Genomic DNA, 19,950 nt, shown 5'->3' with positions numbered 1-19,950 from the left:
ATGACCATTTGGTGAACAACCGACTAACAATTTTGTCAAAAATGGACCAAACATGGAAATGGCACCAGTTATGAAGTTCATTTTGATCATTTCGTCATTAATTTTCTTTTTTTAATTATTCTCAAAGTGCCCTTAAAATGCATAGCTAATGAAAAATTTACTTTTTTTTTATCCATTTTATTTTTAAAATCCTTAATTATTCTTTATATTTCATTGTAATTTTTAATAATTACAATCCATTGACGTGTGTGACGAGAGCCTTGTATGAGAGCTCGTATCTCTCTAGGAAATACATCTTGTGGAGCCTAGTGGGCCAAACATTAATGGTAAAAGAAAAAGTGGCTGACCTGAGAGAGTGTGGCGATGTGGTGCACAAAGGATACCCGAAGTTGAATTGTAGCTCAACTCCCAGGAGTACAAGATCTCATTTTTGTTATAATAAAAAAAAATACAAAACCTGAAATTCAAATTTTCCAAGTCAAGTTAGTCTAGAAAAAATATCTAGAAAAGACTGAGAAAAGTCAACAAACCTATTTTCTTTCTCTTCTTGGCTGCTTGGCTCTTGGGTCTTGGGGTCTTGAGTCTCCATTCCATTAGGCATTAGTATTGAAATTTTTTGTCTAACCTTACTTTTTGTTTTGTTTTAATGGAAGATTTGAGATCTAAATCATGTGTGGATAGGAGGATGGAAATACAGAGCTACTATGGAGGCAGACCACCTACTTCATCTGGTCCCAATAATTTCAGATGCTACAGTACATCTTATGCTTCATCTGTACCACAGTTCCAAATGAATAACAAAGAGATGAAGTTAAAGAAAGGTAAAAGTGGTGGGTTTTCAAAGATTTGGAGCTTCAATGATCCTGAGTTTCAGAGGAAGAAAAGGGTTGCTAGTTACAAGATGTATGGTGTTGAGGAGAAGATGAAGGGTCCCTTTAGGAAGAGCTTCAGGTGGCTAAAGGACAGATATACCCAAGCACTCTATGGATGGTGATGATGTCTTTGTTTCTCTTACTTCATCTGTTTGGGATTGTTGTAATTCTGTATATTAGAAGAAAAAAGAATTGAATCTTATATCATCAAAAGCCTAGTGTGTCTGCGTGTTTTTTTAGTGGGTATTTAGTGATTTTGATATGGGTTATTTGTAAGTGGAATTACTCTCTTTGTATATTTGTAGGTGTGTTCTTTATGAATGTTTTGGTATTTTGGATTCTTGGTTTTGTGGACTCTTTTTTAAGTCTGTTAATTTAGTTATTTTGAAGTTAGTGATTTTGGATTTTTCCTTGAGTAGGGGTTGATAGGCTTAAACTTTTGTTGTTTCGGAAACAAATTCATTTGCTTTTATTGTTTTATCATCTAAAATTGGTTAGATTCTGATGTTTGCTCCTATTGTTTTTCATGAAAACTAGGCTTTTTTTCTTTTTTGCTATTTGTAGGTTTTAATAGGGAGAGATTCTGTTCCACAGTTATTCCCATTAGCCTATTGTTCTTGTTCAAAAGTTATCAAGTTAAAACCAAGGTTTTTAAATTCGCTGAGTCAACTCAAAAATGCCCGAGTCATTTAAAAAATCATTTTATGGTACTATACTAATAACATAGCCCTTTTGCTAAACACACATGCACATCGACCTAATGATGCTGCCCTGCTGAGATGAAATATTGGAGGCATCCAAGCAAAGATTTCCCATTTGAATCGATTGAGAAACGTTTCGGAAACAGTCTCAATCAAAAGATTTATAAAATAATAAAGAACATACAAATGTTTTCGAGTCATCATTTCATTTCGGTCACAGCTGAAATTAAAGTGTTCCATCAAAATATTCCAAAATGAAACAAAACTTTGAACTATGATCCCATCCTGTTGAGATGTTAAATGATGGAACCCAATCCTTTCTAAATAGAACCTAGTCTGTGAACAATATACATGAACAATCAGTGATCGAGTAAGATCATATAATCAATGGCCTACCTCTAGAGTGGGGCATTGCCCAACAATCCTTTCTCAATTCATCTTTCTACAAATAAATGACGGTAGAAACTACAATGCAATAAACTTTTGATTTTTTTTATTATTATTAATAATTTATGATATAAATTTTTTATTTTTATGATGCGGTGTTTGGAGCTATAAGCCCAACTGATAGGGATGAGGCAACTGGCCTCTTAGAGCATCATATCTCGTCCAAATCCCCCAAGTATCATAGTCGCCAAGTTAGAGTTCAGGAATAAATTGGCAAGAGGAAAAAATTCGATAACATCGGGAAAAAATTCGAGTTAGGGTTAGGATTGTGTAATTATTCCTACTAAATGGTATTCTCATATTATATAATTAAATATCATATTGAACTATAACAATCAATTACCAAACCCCAAAATTGATTTCATCCATGCATGCACGACAAGTAACCACATGTCCACAATATAGTAAAGATTTATATGGTTCAAAATATTAAAAAAGTTAATAATCATTAGTCTTGAGTTAGGATTCTTGAACTAGTCAAAAACATCAAATTCAATGTTGTTCTCATTTACATAATTATTATGTTATGTTTTATTGGTAAAATGGTCACCATCACCTTTATCAAGGTCGTATTCTCTTACTAGTGCATGAATGTCATATTTCATTTTTCCTGATTTAATCGTAAAATTCATGATTCAATCGTGAAGTTCATAAAAGCCGTGTCTTATTAAAAAGTCACAATTAAATTGGTGAAGAAAAAAGTCACGATTTAATTCCAACTTTTTCAATAAGTCAAAGACTTCGATGACTATATCAAGTACATGTAATACCCCACAAACCACACATAACCATGTAAGCCGGGATAAATCTATGTGGGTGACCAAAGATGTGGATTGAATTCAAGACTCTCCATTTTTAGAGGGAGGCCCTGGCCCCTATGTCCAAACTTATTTTTGGTGAATTTATGGTACAAGTTCATGAAATGATATCGAACAAGATGATTTCGACAATAATTCTAATGAAAATAACAACAATAAAGGATGGTGGTGGTGGTGATGATGGGAAGGTTCACAGAACGACAATCATCTGAAGAACAAAACAAGGAGGCACATGAGCAATGGTACGAAAGAGACTCAAATGAAAACCATTATTCAAAAACTTGTGCATTTTTATGAACGGTTCATGTCTTGGTAACAGTCATATGCTTTCGAACGTGGGTAGGAATGGGATCCGTTTCACATCAAAAGGAGTACTAAGGGGACCCATGAATAGAACCATAGATCTCTCTCCACCTTTATTTTGTTAATGGAATCTTAGACAAAAAGGGCCGGGCCCACCATACCTTGGACATGAGGAAGACACAGTTCCAGATAACAAAATCATCTAGTTTCTGCACTCAATAGGTGATAAAGACTCCTCATGATCCTTAAAACTTACATGTGAGTAGTAGTTGGTGGCTTCAAATAGTCCAATTAGTCGTAACAAAGCAATCAACATGAATTGAAAATCTGAAATTTCCAAAAGTGGGATTAGTTTGGCTACTAAGATATGCAAATTGGTATGCAGTAGTACTAAAGAAAGAAACAAAAAGTTTTCCAAACGATGATCAGATAAACGCAAGGTAACATCTAGAATAACACTTGTGCAACGAGATTTTAAGCCTTGACATTGAGTAGAAGTCGAAAATTAATCCAAAGGCCCTGAATATTTGGTATCTTTGAGTGGACACACCCAATACAACTAGAAAATAGTGTCAACCTAGCAACAATTGGTGCACCTTTGACGTGATCAACAGTTCAATGGTAAAGCAGCACGGTTGATTTCATTAGAATTCGGTTGGAAAAATAAAAGGTAAATATTATGTTTGATAATAGGCAGTGGAAACCCCATTCTTTTCGTGGATTCCAGTACACAAAAGGAACGAGAAAGAATTGGATCAGAATAGGAACACAAGTAGTAGAAAAACCAACAAACTGAGAAGAATTTCAGTGTAAATTTGGTCACCCCAATTGTTCCATTTGCAAATTGTTATAAGGAGCGGCATGTCCGTTGGAGTGAGTGAGTTGCTGCAAATTTATAAAACAGAAAATTTACTTTTAGATGCATAATTCAAGTACTATTATGAAAGAAATATGAGTTGGATTACTTAACCTCCATATTTACTAACAGTTCTTTCGCAGTTGGAGCCGAAATAACTATATGCCGATCAGGTTGGTTGATGAACCCTTCATTGACCCCATTGTCAAACAATGCAAGCAAATAATTATAGTACCCGTCAACATTTAGAAGACCAATCTGTGCCACATATGCATAAAGTTAGAACACCATTTCAATCTTTCTCTCACCTCAAAATTGTCATTACAAAGGCATTGATGCATTACAGGTTTGTTATGAATTCCAAGTTGTGACCATGTTATCATCTCCAATAGCTCTTCCATTGTTCCATATCCCCCTAAATAATTCAAATTATCAAACAAGATTCATTAAGTTAGTACAGATGTATAAGGGTACATAACTCCAATTCTGTGTTTAACAAAAGAAAAAACTTACCCGGAAGAGCGATAAAGGCATCTGATTGTCGTGCCATTTCTGCTTTACGCTCGTGCATGTCTGAAACAATTTTTACTTCACCCACAGTTGAGCCAGATATCTGTGATAGGGTAACCAGTAAATTAAGAAAACAGCCTTAATTATGTTCTGAAATTTCTACAAAAAAAAAAAAATCACAGAACATAAAGATATGAGAGAAGCTTTCTCAAGCACCAAAATTAATTTTTTTTCATAAAAATATAGAAATTCGACGGATTAGAATCAAGTTTTATAATAAGAACTTTAAGGCAAGATGGTTTATCAGATATCTATAAAAAGCTCTATTGAATCAAAATTCAAGAACATTTTGTAGTTCAAAACATACCTCAATAGGTACAAGAGCTGTTGGAATGACCCTGCATATAAGAGATTAACCAAAACCAGAAATTTAAAAAAAAAAAAAAAAAAAAGCATTTTAATAAGAGCCAGAAGTTCATAGCTTGGTTTCATTATTAAATTTATATGAAAAATACAACCATCATGATATTTCTTAGTTACCCAAGAACATGGCAGCCACCATCATAAACTGTCTGAGATATCAAACCCATCAATCCAACACTTCCACCACCATAAACCAAATCAATTCTCCTTTTCACCTGTAATAATCAATACTCATTAAACTTAAAAGAAAAACCCATAAAAGATTTCACAAAACCAATCAAAAGAAATACACAAAAACTACCAATTAATTAACTAATATATGACTTGTAACCCAAAATATGAAAAAAGAAGAGGAACCCAATTCAAAACAGCAAATACCCATTAATCAGAACCCTTAAAATCATTTAAAATAAAATAAAATAAAGAGATTAATGATTATATTCTAGAAAGCAAACCAGTTCATTTCCCAAATCAAGAGCTGCATCACTGAAGACTTTTCTGTTACCAGAGCTGCTCCCACAGAACACACAGATTTTCTTGAATTTGCTGCTTTGGGTGTTGTTTCCTTCCATCACAGGATTTCAAAACCATGAGAAGGAGAGTTTAAAAAAAAAAAGGAATTTTAACAAACAAATTGTTACTTCAGTGCCTTTGCACTGAAGAGACGTAGGTGACAAGACTAGTAGTCTCTTGTTTGCACTAAAAAGAGACAATTAAGCTTTAGCGACCACATTCTACAAATACACTTCATAATACGTCTTTCTGTCGGCCCAAAGATTCGAGAAAAAGCAGGAATTATTTTTACCTTCTTTGATATTCTTTAAGAGCAGAGTTTCTACGTATTCAATTTTGTATTATTAACTAAACGTTAAAAAATAAAGTAGAGAGCTGCTATTGGCACCCCAACTTTTACTTATCACACTCCAATTTCTAAAATTACTTAGCACATACAAATGAATATTAAAACACACCCTTTGAGCATTACACAAGTTTAGCTCAAGTTATTACCTTAAAGTTACAAAGCATTATGACATATTCGGACACTTAAACAGTTGTTTACAATTCCGATTAAGCTCATATAAAATCCTAATTCTAGCAAATAAAAATCTAACATCTAAACAAAGAGCGATAGGAATTTTTATTGGCACCCCAACTTTTACTCATTCTTAGTTATTGACTTATTTTTTTAAGTAAATTACTATTTCGTGCACTGGGTATGGCAAAATTCCGATTCTATTACACTATTCATTTTTTTCTTAATTAAGGGTAGTAAATAAAATTTGGGTTGCCAATAGCATCTTTCGTGAAAAATAAGAGCTCTCTTAAATAGGTTTCAAGACAAAAATGCTAAAACCCAAAAAAGTTCAATCTTTTCTCTTCTCTCATTATACGTTCCAAGCCAATCATGAGGGGAAAAAAAATGCTAAAATCCAAGGGATAATAATCACCAACCAAACTAATCATGTTATCGAAAAAGTGTGCTACACAATCTTTGTTCTAATACTAGTGAGAAACTTTTGTTCATAGACTTTTTCCTCACAAACTCTCCATTGCGTGACACGTGAAGCCTAACGAGAATAGTTCTATAAATTTGGGGATTCCCTCAATACATGAAGGCTAATGTGATTGGTTGATTCTCGATCCTTTGAGCTTTATGAGGAAAAAGTACGTGAGCGAAAAAAAAAAACTAGGGTAGAGTCAATTCGAAAAAGTCCGACTATATAAATCAATAAGCAAGCGTTTCAATGTAAAATTAAGTATGTTGGCCTTTGAGCCCATCACAATATGTCAAACTAATGAGCTATGGGTCCAAGCCAAATGAGATTTTGTGAGGGTAGCGTTTATTAATTACAATAATAACATTAAAAAATTGTCATTCTAAACTTACTTCATTTCACACTGTGCCGATGTGACGTGGCAGTGAACATAGAATCATAGATTCTCTATCCATTGCCACATCAGCTCAGTACTGAGAAAACTCAGTTCAACATTCACCTTAAAAAGCACATAGGGTTGGATTCCACTATCGGAAAATGATTCATGATAACACACATGATCCCAAAAGTATAAAAGCAAAATCTAGCCCTCGAGATTTATGCATTTTCCAATAACACTTATCTTGAGGATATTTATCTCGATGATCATCCCAATCATTGGAGTTTGTTTTTACATTATTGTGATCATGTTAGCATATTCTATGATGATTATTTTTTTAAAAGATATCTTTAAAATACATTTATCATTGTCTTTTAGGTCAAAATAAAATTTAAAAATGTTACCGTCATTGTACAATAATGAAGTTTCGTAAGAGGGCTGATTTTTTATTAGAAAATCTTCACCAAGTCAATACTCAGCTGATGTGGCATGCATATAGAATCATAGATTTTTTTTCTCAGGATAGACAAGTGCACATCCTCATAAATAAATGTATTTCAAGAACATTTTAAAAAATCAAAATTATGAAAGATGTTAATGCCCAAATAAAATATTGATCATAATATTATAATAAATAAATAAATAAATTTTATGGTGACACATTGATGTGGAAATATCATAGTAGATATAAATACAAGAGTATTTTTATAATTTAAAATTTATTTACCAAAGATTTTGGTAAACAATTCCACCTTTCTCTCATTATAATGAGGGGTGCACGAGTGATCTCAGCGGGGGCACCTTGACGTGCTGACACGTGCATGTCCTAAATGCAATTTACTCGTATCTTGAAGAAAATGCATTTACGGGCATACACACTCCACCACATCAAGGTTCTTTTGCTGAGGTCACTCCAGCATTAATCCATTATAATAGTAAGTATTAAGTTATGTCGGTCAGGGTGAGTGGACTATTAAATACATGGAATCCTGATTGTGATCAACGAATCTGACATGGGGGGATAAAACAAGAGAGCTGCTATGGGCATCTCAAATTTTACTTATTACACTCCAATTAAAAATAAAAAGAGTAAGTACAAGTTGAGGTGCCAACAGAAGTTCTCTCTCAAATATATATTTTTTCTATTTTTTTTTTTTTTAAAGAATTTATATGGGCGTAATCAGACTAGTAAACAACTATTGAAATTGTTTGAAGGAGTGTTGTAAATTTTTTTAATGTTGAGGTGATAATTTGAGCCAAATCTTTTTTATGCTTGAATGATGTGTTTTCATCTTTAATTAGAGTGAAATAATTTATGAAATTGGGGTGTAATAAGTAAAAGTTGGGGTGTCTAAAAATAATGATCTAGAAAATATGTCATATATCTTTGGTATAATCTTAACGAATCATTAGTTATATGTTTTAGGGTTATGATTGCATGTTTTTATATCAGTCATGTTTGCGGAGTTTACAATCCCAAATAAGATCCAATTGTCATCAGATCAGATTTAGAATTAGAACCAAATATCAAGATCGGGTACAGACCTGATCCAGTAAGATATTGGATTTGGATCCAATCCGATACTTATGGGATTGGTTCTATTAATATCCGATGAAATGACAACCCTAGATTATAGATCGAACTTTATTCCTCCATTCCATGCTCCAGCACCACAAATGTCCTTAGTGATAAGCAAATTGTATATATTTGGTTCGTGAGAGTAACTAACTTAACTGCCAACAGCAGAGCTTTACCCAAAAAAAGGAAAAAAGAAAAACAAACAAAAAAAGAAAAAGAAAACCAGTTTTCAGATTTGAGTCTCTCCCTCTTCACCTCTTCTTCCTACCTTCCTTTCCTCAAAACAAGCAAATTTGTTTCCAATGCAAGAGAAAACAAAAGAAAACAAGAGGAAAATACCCATTCTTGAAATTTCAATCTCTTATCCCTTTGTTGCCCATCTTTAGAAAATTAAGAGAAAAAAAACATAGAAACATACAAAGAGAGAATTGAAGAGTAAGAGAGAGAGAGATCCATAATATGGGAAGGAGAATCCCTTCTGAAGGGAACCCATTTATCCATCCCACAATCTCTTTATCTCTAATTGCTGCATGGATAGCAGTCACGATCGCTATAATCGCAGCTCTTTGTGGTGTTCGATCTCGAAAATCTTCATCGCGAGCTCCATCACCTTCCCCTACACATAAAACAGGACAGAAACCCCACATAGAAACAGAAGTAGCAACAACAACAATACCAATGCAACAAACTATTACAACAGAGCAACATTATTAGAAAATCCAACAGAGAGATTCATCCCACAAGTCCAAGAACAGAAACAGCTGCCATCAACATCCAAGTTAAAAGAGACCCAAACTCACATTATATCAGCTATGTCAACATCGAAAAGAAAACTATCCGTGAGCCTAAGTATGAAGTTGGGAGGGCGCACGCTAGCAAGATACCGTGCCCGAAAGGAGGAACAACATGAACAACAACAACAACAACAACAAGAACAGCAATTGAAACCAGAAGACTCCATATGGATGAAAACTATAATTTTGGGTGAGAGATGCCGAGTCCCGAACGAGGAGGATGCTATCATTTATGACGGTAAGGGAAACAGAATTGCAGCATACCCTCCGAGGATGCCTCGGTCCTTACCAGTGTCTCGCACGAACTCACTTCTTGATCCAGATTCACTTCCTTTTTGAGAAAGATGCATGGAAAATCTTTTTGAGACAATTAGGGTGTTTTGTATGCTACAATGTGGAAGCTTGGGATAATGAACGACAAAATTATCAAAACCTCGGGTTTGGCGGACTTAACTGGTTTCAGTTATAGATGTTAGGATTGCTCTTAATTTGTTTTCTGGTCGATAAATGCAATTTCATGGATATTGCTTCTCACTAAATCTCATGACAAACTTTTCATTTACTGTTCCCATACATCTACAGTTTTTTTTAATTGCTTTCAAATTGACTTCAATTAGCAAGCCTTCATGGTCTTTCTCATTGTCAAGCACACTACCAGCACAGGAGGTACACATCCATGGGTAACAGGGTTCAGCATGTTGTGATCCCAAAGATCCAACCTGATCGGATAACCCATAACCATATATGAATTTTACGTTTCTAAATGTAGAAACCTCCGTATCTTCCCAAGAATGGGTCAGGAGTATTTATTCTTGTTTTCAGGATTGAATATCTTAGGTTTAGTCACAACATCCACATAGTGGGTCAACCCAAAATCCTGTACGTTTCCATACATGTTTTGCTCATACAAACAAAATGAATAGATAGGTATAAGGCACCCCTGCTGATATTGTTCCTTCAAGTATGGTGGTTGTAATTTATGGGCACAATCATATTTTAGGCTTCCTTGAAGGCAAATTCAAACTAGGTTTGAAAAAAGACCTGCATCATCTAAAAAATTGAATAAGAAAATAGGAATTTTAAACATCCTCAGCACCAACCCATCATCCTCTAGTCCCTGATAACAGCATAAAATAGATGCACCTCAATCTCTCTCCCACTCCAGAAATTTTTTCAACTCATGCAAAAGTATCGAGGAAACCATATAAGAATCAATAAACGATTAGTGGGAGGGGTGAATGTGTTGTTGGACATACTCATTGAGACAAACATAGCATAAGATGTAGTCAAAATCATCGACGGAACATAAATCGTGATGTATAGGGAAGCGAAAGGTAAAGCTATGCTGACACAGTTTGTATTGGGAGAACCTACTTCAGGCTAGTTAAGTTGAGGTCCAGCTCCTGTGTGTAGTTCCCAACTAGCACTACCTCCAAGCACAGCTTCCCTCCAAAACAACTTCGAAGCAACAATTCCACTCCAATCGTAATAGTAGTATAACAGTTTAAGCTCTACAGGTGAAAGACTTAGAGAAATTGAGTTGATTGGCACAGCAGGCAGTTAATACTGCAACCTCTCATCAAAATTCAGGCACTCAATTCCCTTGAGAGTGGACTCAAAGTTCTTTACGTTAGCCGTGTTCCTTCCAGATGGTGTGCGCTTGGGCTCTGAAGAGCCAACAGGTGAACTTCTCTGCCCACTTGCAACCTTGCGGAAGGCACTTGGACTCGCCTCTGTGGTTCGAGGGCGAGATGGATCGGACTCGCTCCCGAGTATTGCATCACGGCTGCTAGACACTGCAGCTCGCCTCAAAGATCCACTTGACCGTCCCAAAAACGTGGAACTAGCTAACTGCATGAGTTCAGACACTTGTCTGGTTAAAGTTGGAAGTATGGACTCAAGAAACTAAAGGCAAAATATCAGCTTTCAATGGAAAACATATTCATTTACGTTCAAAATAATATAAATGCAAATGCTGATCTAAGACTAAAAAAATCATTTAAAACCATCCAAAAAATAATTTAACGCAAGGAATCAAAAGAACAAAACCAAGGTTGAACAGCAGTAATAACGTCTTGAACATGGTAGGGATTACGATGCAAGTTATGTTAAACAAGGAATATTACAATCGTTACACTGTTCTAACTACCATTAATTGCCTTCTGTTCGAATCATTTTATAATTTATGAAATTAAAAATATTTAATGTAAGGTGCAACATTGCTTCCTTTGCTAGTATAGATGGGGGAAGTGAAGCATGGGATTTTGGTTTTAGAAGAAAAATAAATGACTGGGAATTGGAAGGAGTAGCAGGTTTGTTGGGGAGTTTACATGATGTGGTGTTACGAGACGAGGTGAGGGACTGTTTGATGCAGGACGGAAAGCGACTATATAACTGTTGGATTTGGAGGGGAACTCAGTCGGGCTTGTTCTCGGTTCAATCTTTTTACGACCCCTTGGTGGGGTCGAATCCCAGGCGTTTTCCAGTTAGAGCAGTTCAGAGTCAAAAGAGTTCCTACGAGGATAGCTTTATTCATTTGGTGTCCCTCGTTGAAGAGAATCTTGACTCTGGATCAGGTCTTTAGAAGAGGTTTCAGTGGACCGAACATGTGTGCAAGAGGTGACGAAGCGCAGATCATTTGATCATTCATTGTGTTTTTGCCCAGCAAGTTTAGGGCTTGTTTCTGGGGTTGTTTGGGGTGGTGGGTTGCTTCCCAAGGTCTGTGGAGTTGCTTTTAGGATCTTGGGATGAGTGGGGTGCTTCCTTCTTTGATGCCAAGAGAGTAATTTGGAGACTAGAACCATTTGCAATTTGTTGGGGCGTTTGGAAAGAGAGGAATGGTCGGTGCTTTGGAGGGAGATGAGTAAATGCAGAGACGGTGGCCTTTTCGACCCTTTCTTGCTTGTTTCTTTTGGTGTATACTGAGTTCAGGGGAATTTTCTTCTATGATTTTATTGTCCATTGGGAGTGCGTTTGTAGGATTGCCAGGTCGTAGTCTCTGGTGTTTCTGTTCTGTTTTCTGGCTTGATTTTTCTCAATTGGTCATCTCGGCCACTTGCTTAATAAAGTTGTTTGCTTATAATATAAAATAAATTAAAAAAAGAAGGTAGAATTCTGGTATGACACACCTCCATGGTTTAAAGCAATTATATAAACTAACAAACCTTTAGGAATAAGGTCATATAGCCCATTGCATGATTACAAATTTGAGTAAATTAGCATCAAAATAAAAAAGGAACCTAAGCCTCCACACAAGCCTTTTTTACAACATCAGGCAAATAGAAAGGAGATGTACACAAAATTCTAAATGGAGGGTAAGAGCTGTGCCCTTTACCACTTCTTTTTGGCTTCATCTACAACATTTTTGTTTGAAATGCCTAAGCATCTTAATGCCTTGCAAGTGAAAAGGGCATTTTTGTTTTAAAAAGATTCACTTCCCAGGGAAAGTTTCCTCTTTTAACTTGAATATGGCACAAATATAGCAAGCCAACAATAGTCTATGTAACCAATATATCAAGCAGAAATAAACATAAAATTACAACTTTCTTGGCCATAGATGAAATGATTAAGCTGTTCAACCACTAAGGATACAGCCAAACGGACTTTTTTTTTTTTTGATAAGTACAGCCAAACGGACTTACCGTTGCATCTTTAGTCACAGCTGAATCAGTTGTAACTGGACTCTTCTGCTTAGATAAGCTTCCAGAATTTAAAGTTGGCCCTGGGACTCTCCTACGAGATGGATCCATTGCAGACCAACCAGATGGTCTTCCTTCTTCACCGCCTGGGACGATTAAAGTAACAACCAGGTTTAAACTCCTGAAAATGTGAGATAAAAGGCACCTTTCATCTAATATGAATGGTCGGGGGAAGAATAACATCAAAAGACATGTTAAGGAACACAAACAGCACCATGAAGGAGAAAGTAGCATAAAGGAGAAAAACAAGTGTACCAAGAAGAAAAGAACCTTGAATGGATGAAAGGTTCGAAGAGAATAAATTTTATATCCATGGAGCACGATAGACACTTGAATGTCAAGAGAAACTACAGTGCTCAAGGAGAGTGAAGAGAATAAACTTTAGATCCATATCCCAGGGATTGGATGTTCAAACCAATATCAATATGGAGGAAGTTCATATCCACATACCATACACAGATGCAGTATAATGAAGACAAAAGAAGAGTGCTAATAAACTACCTGACTGTCGGTCAGCACTGGCAACAGCATGCACCATCCCAGAGCTTGTTCCAGCAGGAGGGCCCTAAAGAAAGTCAATATTTTTTAAATGCAAATGTTCCTATGGGACCAAATAGGGAAAATGATCGTATGAAAAATCTACAATATCACTTACAAGAGCACGTGCCGGCGGAGTGGCAATCTGTGATTGTTGATACTTCAAAATGGTCCAGTCAAACACATAATCAAACTGAAATCCTGCAAGGAAAGCCAGAAAAGGTAAGATGGAATTACATTGATGCTTGATGTTGATGATGAAATGTTTGCTTAGAACTTTGAGAACTTGTACTACTGTTGCAGCTTTTCAACCTGCAGATTTGTATACCATAAAAATGAAGAGAAAAACTCAAACCTTCACGAATAAAAAGGTCGCGGAATATTCTTTTCAGATAAGCGTAATCTGGCTTATCATCAAACCGTAGTGAACGGCAGTAATGGAAATACGATGCAAACTCTGTGGGATAACCCCTACATAAGGCCTGAGGAAAAAGGTGTAAGCTTTCCAGTCATAATTTCATTCAAATACATAGAACATGGAAGGTAAGCGTCCAAGCTTCTATTTAAATATAAATTACCTCGATAGATGTGGAAACCTTCCTTTCACTTATTTTTTCATACTTTTGTTTTTTAGTTCCTGCTTTCAGACCCTGCCAGGGAAGACTACAAAAAAAAAAAAAAAGAGGGGGGGGGGGGGGGGGGGTAAACAAATAATGAAACAGAAAATGCAGTGGAACTCAATAAAGAAATGTTGACAGGGAACTTGTACCTTCCTCTTAGGAAATACATGAGAACATATCCAAGAGATTCCAAATCATCCCTCCGGCTTTGTTCTATGCAAAAAAAAAACAATACTCTCAGAAATGCACACACAGCTACAGTAATAAATCAAAATCCAAACATCACACATTAATATCTGAAAGATGGATGATTAAAATAGCTTATCAATAATAAAATATTTGATAAATTGATATTTGTCTAAGAAGCCTCAGAACCAAGAACATATATCATCAAAATGTGTGTTACATACCAATGCCAAGGTGGGTGTTCATGCTTGCATATCGTGCAGTACCAGTCAAGTTCTTATTTTCTCTGCAGTATTTGCACCAATGTGAGATACAAAAAAAAGAGATTGAGGAATACTTGCTATGACTTGCAACATTTCTTCTTAAAAAGGACCACAATAAACTCCAAAACAATGAAAGAGAAAGAGCTGGGGGGAAAGGGGGCCGAAGGTTATCAACACTGATACTCCTGCCACGATGCCCCAATGCATCCCAAGACATATTGAAGTCACACCTTATTTTTATTTTTCTAAGGTAAATGTTACCCTTTATTTTAATAATTTTTAGTAAATAAATATTTTTAAAATATGGTTAGTGTGTTTGATGTTCCATCTATTTTTTTTTTTTTTTATCAGTATGAAAATTTTATTAAGCTAAGACCAGGAAAAGAGGTGGCCCCTAAACAAGAAAGCAAGAACCAAAGTAGCAAAAGAAGGAAAGGAAAAAGCAAGAGAATAACAATCACAACCCAATCCCAGCAGCGCTATACATTACAATGAGCTTCCCACTAATAAACAAGATCTTCAAAAATACGAATTCTTCACTGTGCTTACTCCACAAGAATAGTAAGCCCAAAAACTCCAAGGTGACCTCGTGAAGAGTCTTAGCTTCTCCCTGGAAAACCCTTTTGTTCCTCTCTTTCCAAATCCCCCAACACACCGAAAAGGGGGTGACTGCCCACAAAAATCTATTCCTTTTGGATAACACATTATGGGACCAAGCAAGGAAGAGAGAAAAAATGGTAATGGGGAAAATCCAATCCAAATGAAATCGAGGAAGAAAGTATGACCACATGCTAGAAGCGAAAGGCCAATGAAGAAAAATATGATTTCCACTTTCACCACTTCTTTTGCAAAGAGAACAAAATTAGGAATGGAGAAACCTCACATGATCAAGTTATCCAAATTCCAAAGTCAGAATTTTCTCTGGGGACGCTGACCAAATGAAAAAAGCAACTTGAGAAGGGACGAGCGTGGACCAAAAAGCATGAGCCGGAAACACTAAACCGAAGGTGGGCAATAACGAGTGGAAGGAGTGCACAGAAAATCTATTGCCTTGCTCTAACAACACTCTCTCTGATCTTCCTCATTCTCAGCCAAGTGACAAGAATTGATAAGATCGAGAAGAGACACCACCTTATTGATTTCCCAATCATTCAAATTTCTTCTAAAACCCATATCCCAAAAGTGCTCTTGCCCATTGTGAATCAGACAATGAAAAACCATTGATTTCTTTTTCAAAAATACGGCATAAAGAGAATGAAACTAAAGTGAAAGAGATGAATTGCCACACCAATATTCCTCCCAGAATCTCACCCTGCCCCCTCTTCCCACCTTGAATCTCATCCCCTTACTAAACTCTTGAGACATTTTTAGGACCCCTTACCACACACTACAACCGAATGCAGCTTTTGCCTCCCCACTCTCCTAGCTATGATTTTTCTCCCTTACTTTGCTTTAACAACTCTTCTCCACAAACTTCTTCCTTCTCCAAAACGACACAATCATTTTCCCAGTAAAGTCTTGTTTGTTCTCTTCAGACTTATGATCCCTAAACCATCATTCTATTTTGGAAAACAAATGATTTGCCACTTTACCAAATGCAACTTCCTCTTTCCATCCTAATCGTTCCATAGGAAATCCCTCATTAACATCTCTACCACGTACAACTTACTATTACTGAGATTAATATGTAACCACAAAATGGTCTCAAAATAACACAAAAGCCTTCTCAAATACTTCACTTTGTCCCTGCTCTCTACCATCCTTCAAAAGAAAACTAATGTGTCGTTATCAAATTGAAGATGAGGAACCAAGGGACCATTCTCAATCACTCTGAACCCTGATAACGACCATATGTTAATTGCCTTACAAAAGTCACAATTACAAACAAAAAATGGGAGAGAGGATCTCCTTGTCTTAGCCCTCTAGAACCCCTAAAATAACCAGCAGGCCTACCATTGACCAAAATCGAAAACAAAGTCAAAGTCACACTCTTCATAATCCCCCCAAACCATTTATCTCCAAAGCCTAACATCAACACCATGTACTCCAAAAAATTCCCACTCACGTGATCATAGGCTTTCTAAATGCCAAATTCCCCTACAACGCCTGATTTTTTACTCTTCAATCTAGAATCAATACATTCATTGGCAATGAGAACCCCATCTAAAATCTGCCTACCCCTTATAAAAGCCCCTTGCTCTAGCCCGGTCAACTCCTGTAAAACTTCCTTCAATCTTGAGGCAAGGATCTTTGCAATGATCTTGTAGATTGACCCCACCAAATTTACTTCAGTCTCATTCACTACATTCTTTTTTTTTATGATAAGTTCCATTCACTACATTATTAAGGGGTTTTCTTCCTTTTTTATAACTACTATGTTTTTAAGTTGTTAAACACATCCTTTTTTTTTTTTTTTGCTAGATAAATCCATGTTTTTCTGGTAGTGGTAGTCTTCCATCTCTTAAATCTACCTATTTTAAATAAATGCATTATTTTACATTTCATATATTTCTATTTGTACATTAACCTTTACTTTGAAAAAAAAAAAAGCATCTGATTTAAATGATAGTAAATATTTATTACCATGAATGTGTAGAGATGTGTGTGCATTTTGGGCTTCTCAAAGCATCCATGTCAGATACCGACACACATGTTTGTGTCATTTCTATGATATAATAGACCTTCAAGGCTACTGCATCCCCACCTCTTCAACCATAACCATCTAACAAGATCAATCATTAAATAATTTAGAACTACTTTACCTATATGGAATGTGTTGGTGGGTTGACGTATCTCTGTACTTCTTAGCTAGACCAAAATCAATAGCATACACCTACATACAAGTGCAACAGCACAAACTACATCAATACAGATATTTACAAAGCAAATTCTAGCAATTGGAAAAAAAAATAATAATAACTTAAAACTAAAACCTGATTAGCACGCCTCCCCAGGCCCATGAGGAAATTGTCTGGTTTGATATCTCGATGTAGAAAAGATTTCGAATGAATAAATTCAACTCGGTTGATCTGACAAAAGCATTGAAATACCACAAAATGACGAAAATGACAAGGTAATGTAAAATGTTATAACAACACGAATAAATGACATCCTACCATCTGATCCGCAAGCATAAGAACGGTTTTCAGAGACAATTTCCTGGTGCAGAAGTTGAAGAGATCTTCAAGACTAGGTCCAAGTAAATCCATTACAAGAACGTTATAGTCCCCTTCGACACCAAACCATCTCACATTTGGAATTCCATCTGCCAATATTAAAAAGAGTTGGAAACAGAATATACTAAACTAGTGAATACAGTTATTTCTAAACAATTAGTAGACAAAAGAAGTAAAGATTTCATTTACTTCCTCCTTGTAGGATTCTGTACAACTTTGATTCATATAGCAATTGAGGATGCTTTGTCTTGACATTCTCCTGAGGAAAAATACAGGAAGTGTTTGCGCAAGAATAACATTTAGCGCCGTGGATAAAAGATTATGTAATGTGAGCATCAGATCTGAAGCAGTGTCAATCAATATACATCATTAAATTCAAGAAAGCATCACGAAGATATATCAAGAAAACAGACACTAAAACGGCTGTGTTTTTGCCCATAAGTTATAACAGTCGATCTTGTTCTATTATGTGTGTCCCATTCTCATTTGACAATAGCTGCTAACCAGAAGTGTTACATTCTTCAATTACTACAAATTAATTATATTTAAGAATTGTGATCGCATTGTTGCAATTATCAAACATCATGATATTGTTTTTAACAAAGTGGTTTCATTAGATTAACTGTAAGACAAAGGGAGTGATCTCCAAAAGATCCTTCCCCAAATTATAGCAAATATCTCCAAATTAAATACCATGCCCCGCAAATATAGGATACCAACATCATTATTTGCCCCAAATTTACTCCTAAGACAGTTCTAATTGTATTAGATGATTAGATCTTATTCGAAACAATCTGAATTTCGGTGTCAGTAATAAGTCAGAAACAAAGATGTTATAAGCAATGAAAATGTTGGTGATTATGAAGAATTCATTACGAGCAAAAGTTATAAAAAAAAGATTTGAAATTCCCGCCAAATTTAACACCTTTCAGAGACTTCATAAATAAATTGCAAAACTAATAGTTTCCTCATATCGAAATAATCCACAATTCAGCTCAAGTTCGGATATTTTTCAAGTAAAATCACTTACAAGCTTAATGGCGACCTCTTCATTCGTCTGGAAATTAGTACCTACAAAAAAAATTCCATCAACCCATAACAATCCCAAAAAATTAAAATAATTAACAAATGAAAAGAAGAAGAAAAAAATCATCTTAAACCAAAATCGACGAACCAAGATAGATCTCTCCAAAAGATCCGCTACCGATCTTACGACCGAGTCGGAACTTGTTCCCCACACGAGGCTCCATCAACCGAAGTACAAACCAATATCACAAACGAAACCCTAAGTCCGAATTCAAACCCTAATTCCAACAATATTTACATAAAAAATCCCAAAGAACCAGCAATTCAGCCTCGCCAATTATCAGAATTCAACAAAAATTGAAATCTGAAACAAACGGTAGTCGAATGATCCACGCCCATCGCCTCCTCGTATGATCGATTCGGTTCGCGAAACAAACCAAAAACAATTGACTAGGAGGTCAATCAATTGGCGAAACGTGGACAGAGAGAGAGAGAGATCTCGAGATCTCTGTGTATCAATGGAGGTATTGGTTGCAGAAGAGGAGAAGAAGAAAGGAAGAAAAAGAGAGGAGACGACATGATACCGCCTCCCATCATCACGCTTTGATCCAATCGAACCGGACTTTCAATACGTCATTTCTCTCACTACCTCTAAAAATGGGTGGACCCGAGTCGACCCGCACAACAACAACAACTACTGACCCTACTTTCTTAGACTGGGCCCACCTATTTTCCAGGCTGTGCTGATGGTCTACACTCTAACTTCCACCTCTAAAGCGTCAACGTATTTTAAATATACCCCCAGCCACATTTTCCTGAATTTTTGGGACACCCAATTGACTTTGTTCCTCTCTACGTTGAATGCTAATGAAAAAGACATAAATGCCTTCATCTTAATCTTCTAGCCAACCACTCTTTAGGAGTCATGATAATCTGATTACCCCACATGACAAACTCAATCGACTATCCTGATGTGATAAGTTTGGGAATCGTAAATCTATGCTCCTCGGGATACATGGCTGCACTTTCCCATAAAAGTGTATCTTGATGGAATTATGTATTCCAAGAAACACAAATCTACGATTCTCGAATTTGTCACATCCGATTGTCGATTGGATTGAATTTGCCACATGAGGTAGTCAAATTATCACTATATTTTTATTTTTTATTTTGACATCAAGATCAACAAAACCCAACCAACTATCATAAGCACTAGGTAATTTCTGGGATAAATCGTTGAGGGTGACCTTTAAAGGATTATTTAAT

General features: G+C 35.9%; 3 protein-coding genes across 5 annotated transcripts; 1 reads left to right on the top strand and 2 right to left on the bottom strand.

Annotated features, from left to right (window-relative positions):
* The first annotated feature begins 685 nt into the window (after positions 1–685).
* Positions 686–994, top strand: LOC147412191 (uncharacterized). The gene has a single exon (XM_086432617.1). It carries the CDS (start codon positions 686–688, stop codon positions 992–994), a length of 309 nt encoding a protein of 102 aa, XP_086288743.1.
* A 2,761-nt stretch (positions 995–3,755) lies between these two features.
* On the bottom strand, positions 3,756–5,720 carry LOC147412190 (cytokinin riboside 5'-monophosphate phosphoribohydrolase LOG8-like). Of its 2 annotated transcripts, none has more exons than XM_086457355.1 (7): positions 5,386–5,720; positions 5,048–5,145; positions 4,875–4,905; positions 4,511–4,610; positions 4,306–4,412; positions 4,112–4,185; positions 3,756–4,026 (listed from the first exon to the last, which is right to left on the bottom strand). In XM_086457355.1, exons 1-6 carry the CDS (start codon positions 5,500–5,502, stop codon positions 4,156–4,158), a joined length of 483 nt encoding a protein of 160 aa, XP_086313481.1. In that variant the 5' UTR covers positions 5,503–5,720; the 3' UTR covers positions 3,756–4,026; positions 4,112–4,155. The 2 variants fall into 2 exon arrangements, with proteins under 2 accessions (XP_086313481.1, XP_086313473.1); XM_086457347.1 differs by having other exon boundaries at positions 4,112–4,255; positions 4,342–4,412; positions 5,386–5,703.
* A 4,647-nt stretch (positions 5,721–10,367) lies between these two features.
* LOC147412189 (casein kinase 1-like protein 2) lies at positions 10,368–19,311 on the bottom strand. 2 transcript variants are annotated; one of them, XM_086457332.1, is made up of 14 exons: positions 18,833–19,311; positions 18,689–18,729; positions 17,848–17,917; positions 17,599–17,747; positions 17,416–17,511; positions 17,245–17,315; positions 14,444–14,505; positions 14,183–14,246; positions 13,992–14,076; positions 13,769–13,895; positions 13,532–13,614; positions 13,378–13,441; positions 12,820–12,962; positions 10,368–11,029 (listed from the first exon to the last, which is right to left on the bottom strand). In XM_086457332.1, exons 1-14 carry the CDS (start codon positions 18,906–18,908, stop codon positions 10,739–10,741), a joined length of 1,422 nt encoding a protein of 473 aa, XP_086313458.1. In that variant the 5' UTR covers positions 18,909–19,311; the 3' UTR covers positions 10,368–10,738. The 2 variants fall into 2 exon arrangements, with proteins under 2 accessions (XP_086313458.1, XP_086313464.1); XM_086457338.1 differs by lacking the exon at positions 17,848–17,917.
* Positions 19,312–19,950: the final 639 nt, after the last annotated feature.

This window comes from Akebia trifoliata, chromosome 1, assembly GCF_017979445.1.
Source record: "Akebia trifoliata isolate Shusen 1 chromosome 1, ASM1797944v1, whole genome shotgun sequence".
Lineage (NCBI taxonomy): Eukaryota > Viridiplantae > Streptophyta > Magnoliopsida > Ranunculales > Lardizabalaceae > Akebia > Akebia trifoliata.
The sequence above is the reverse complement of the archived record's forward strand: the minus strand, read 5'-3'. Positions and strand labels throughout refer to the sequence as shown.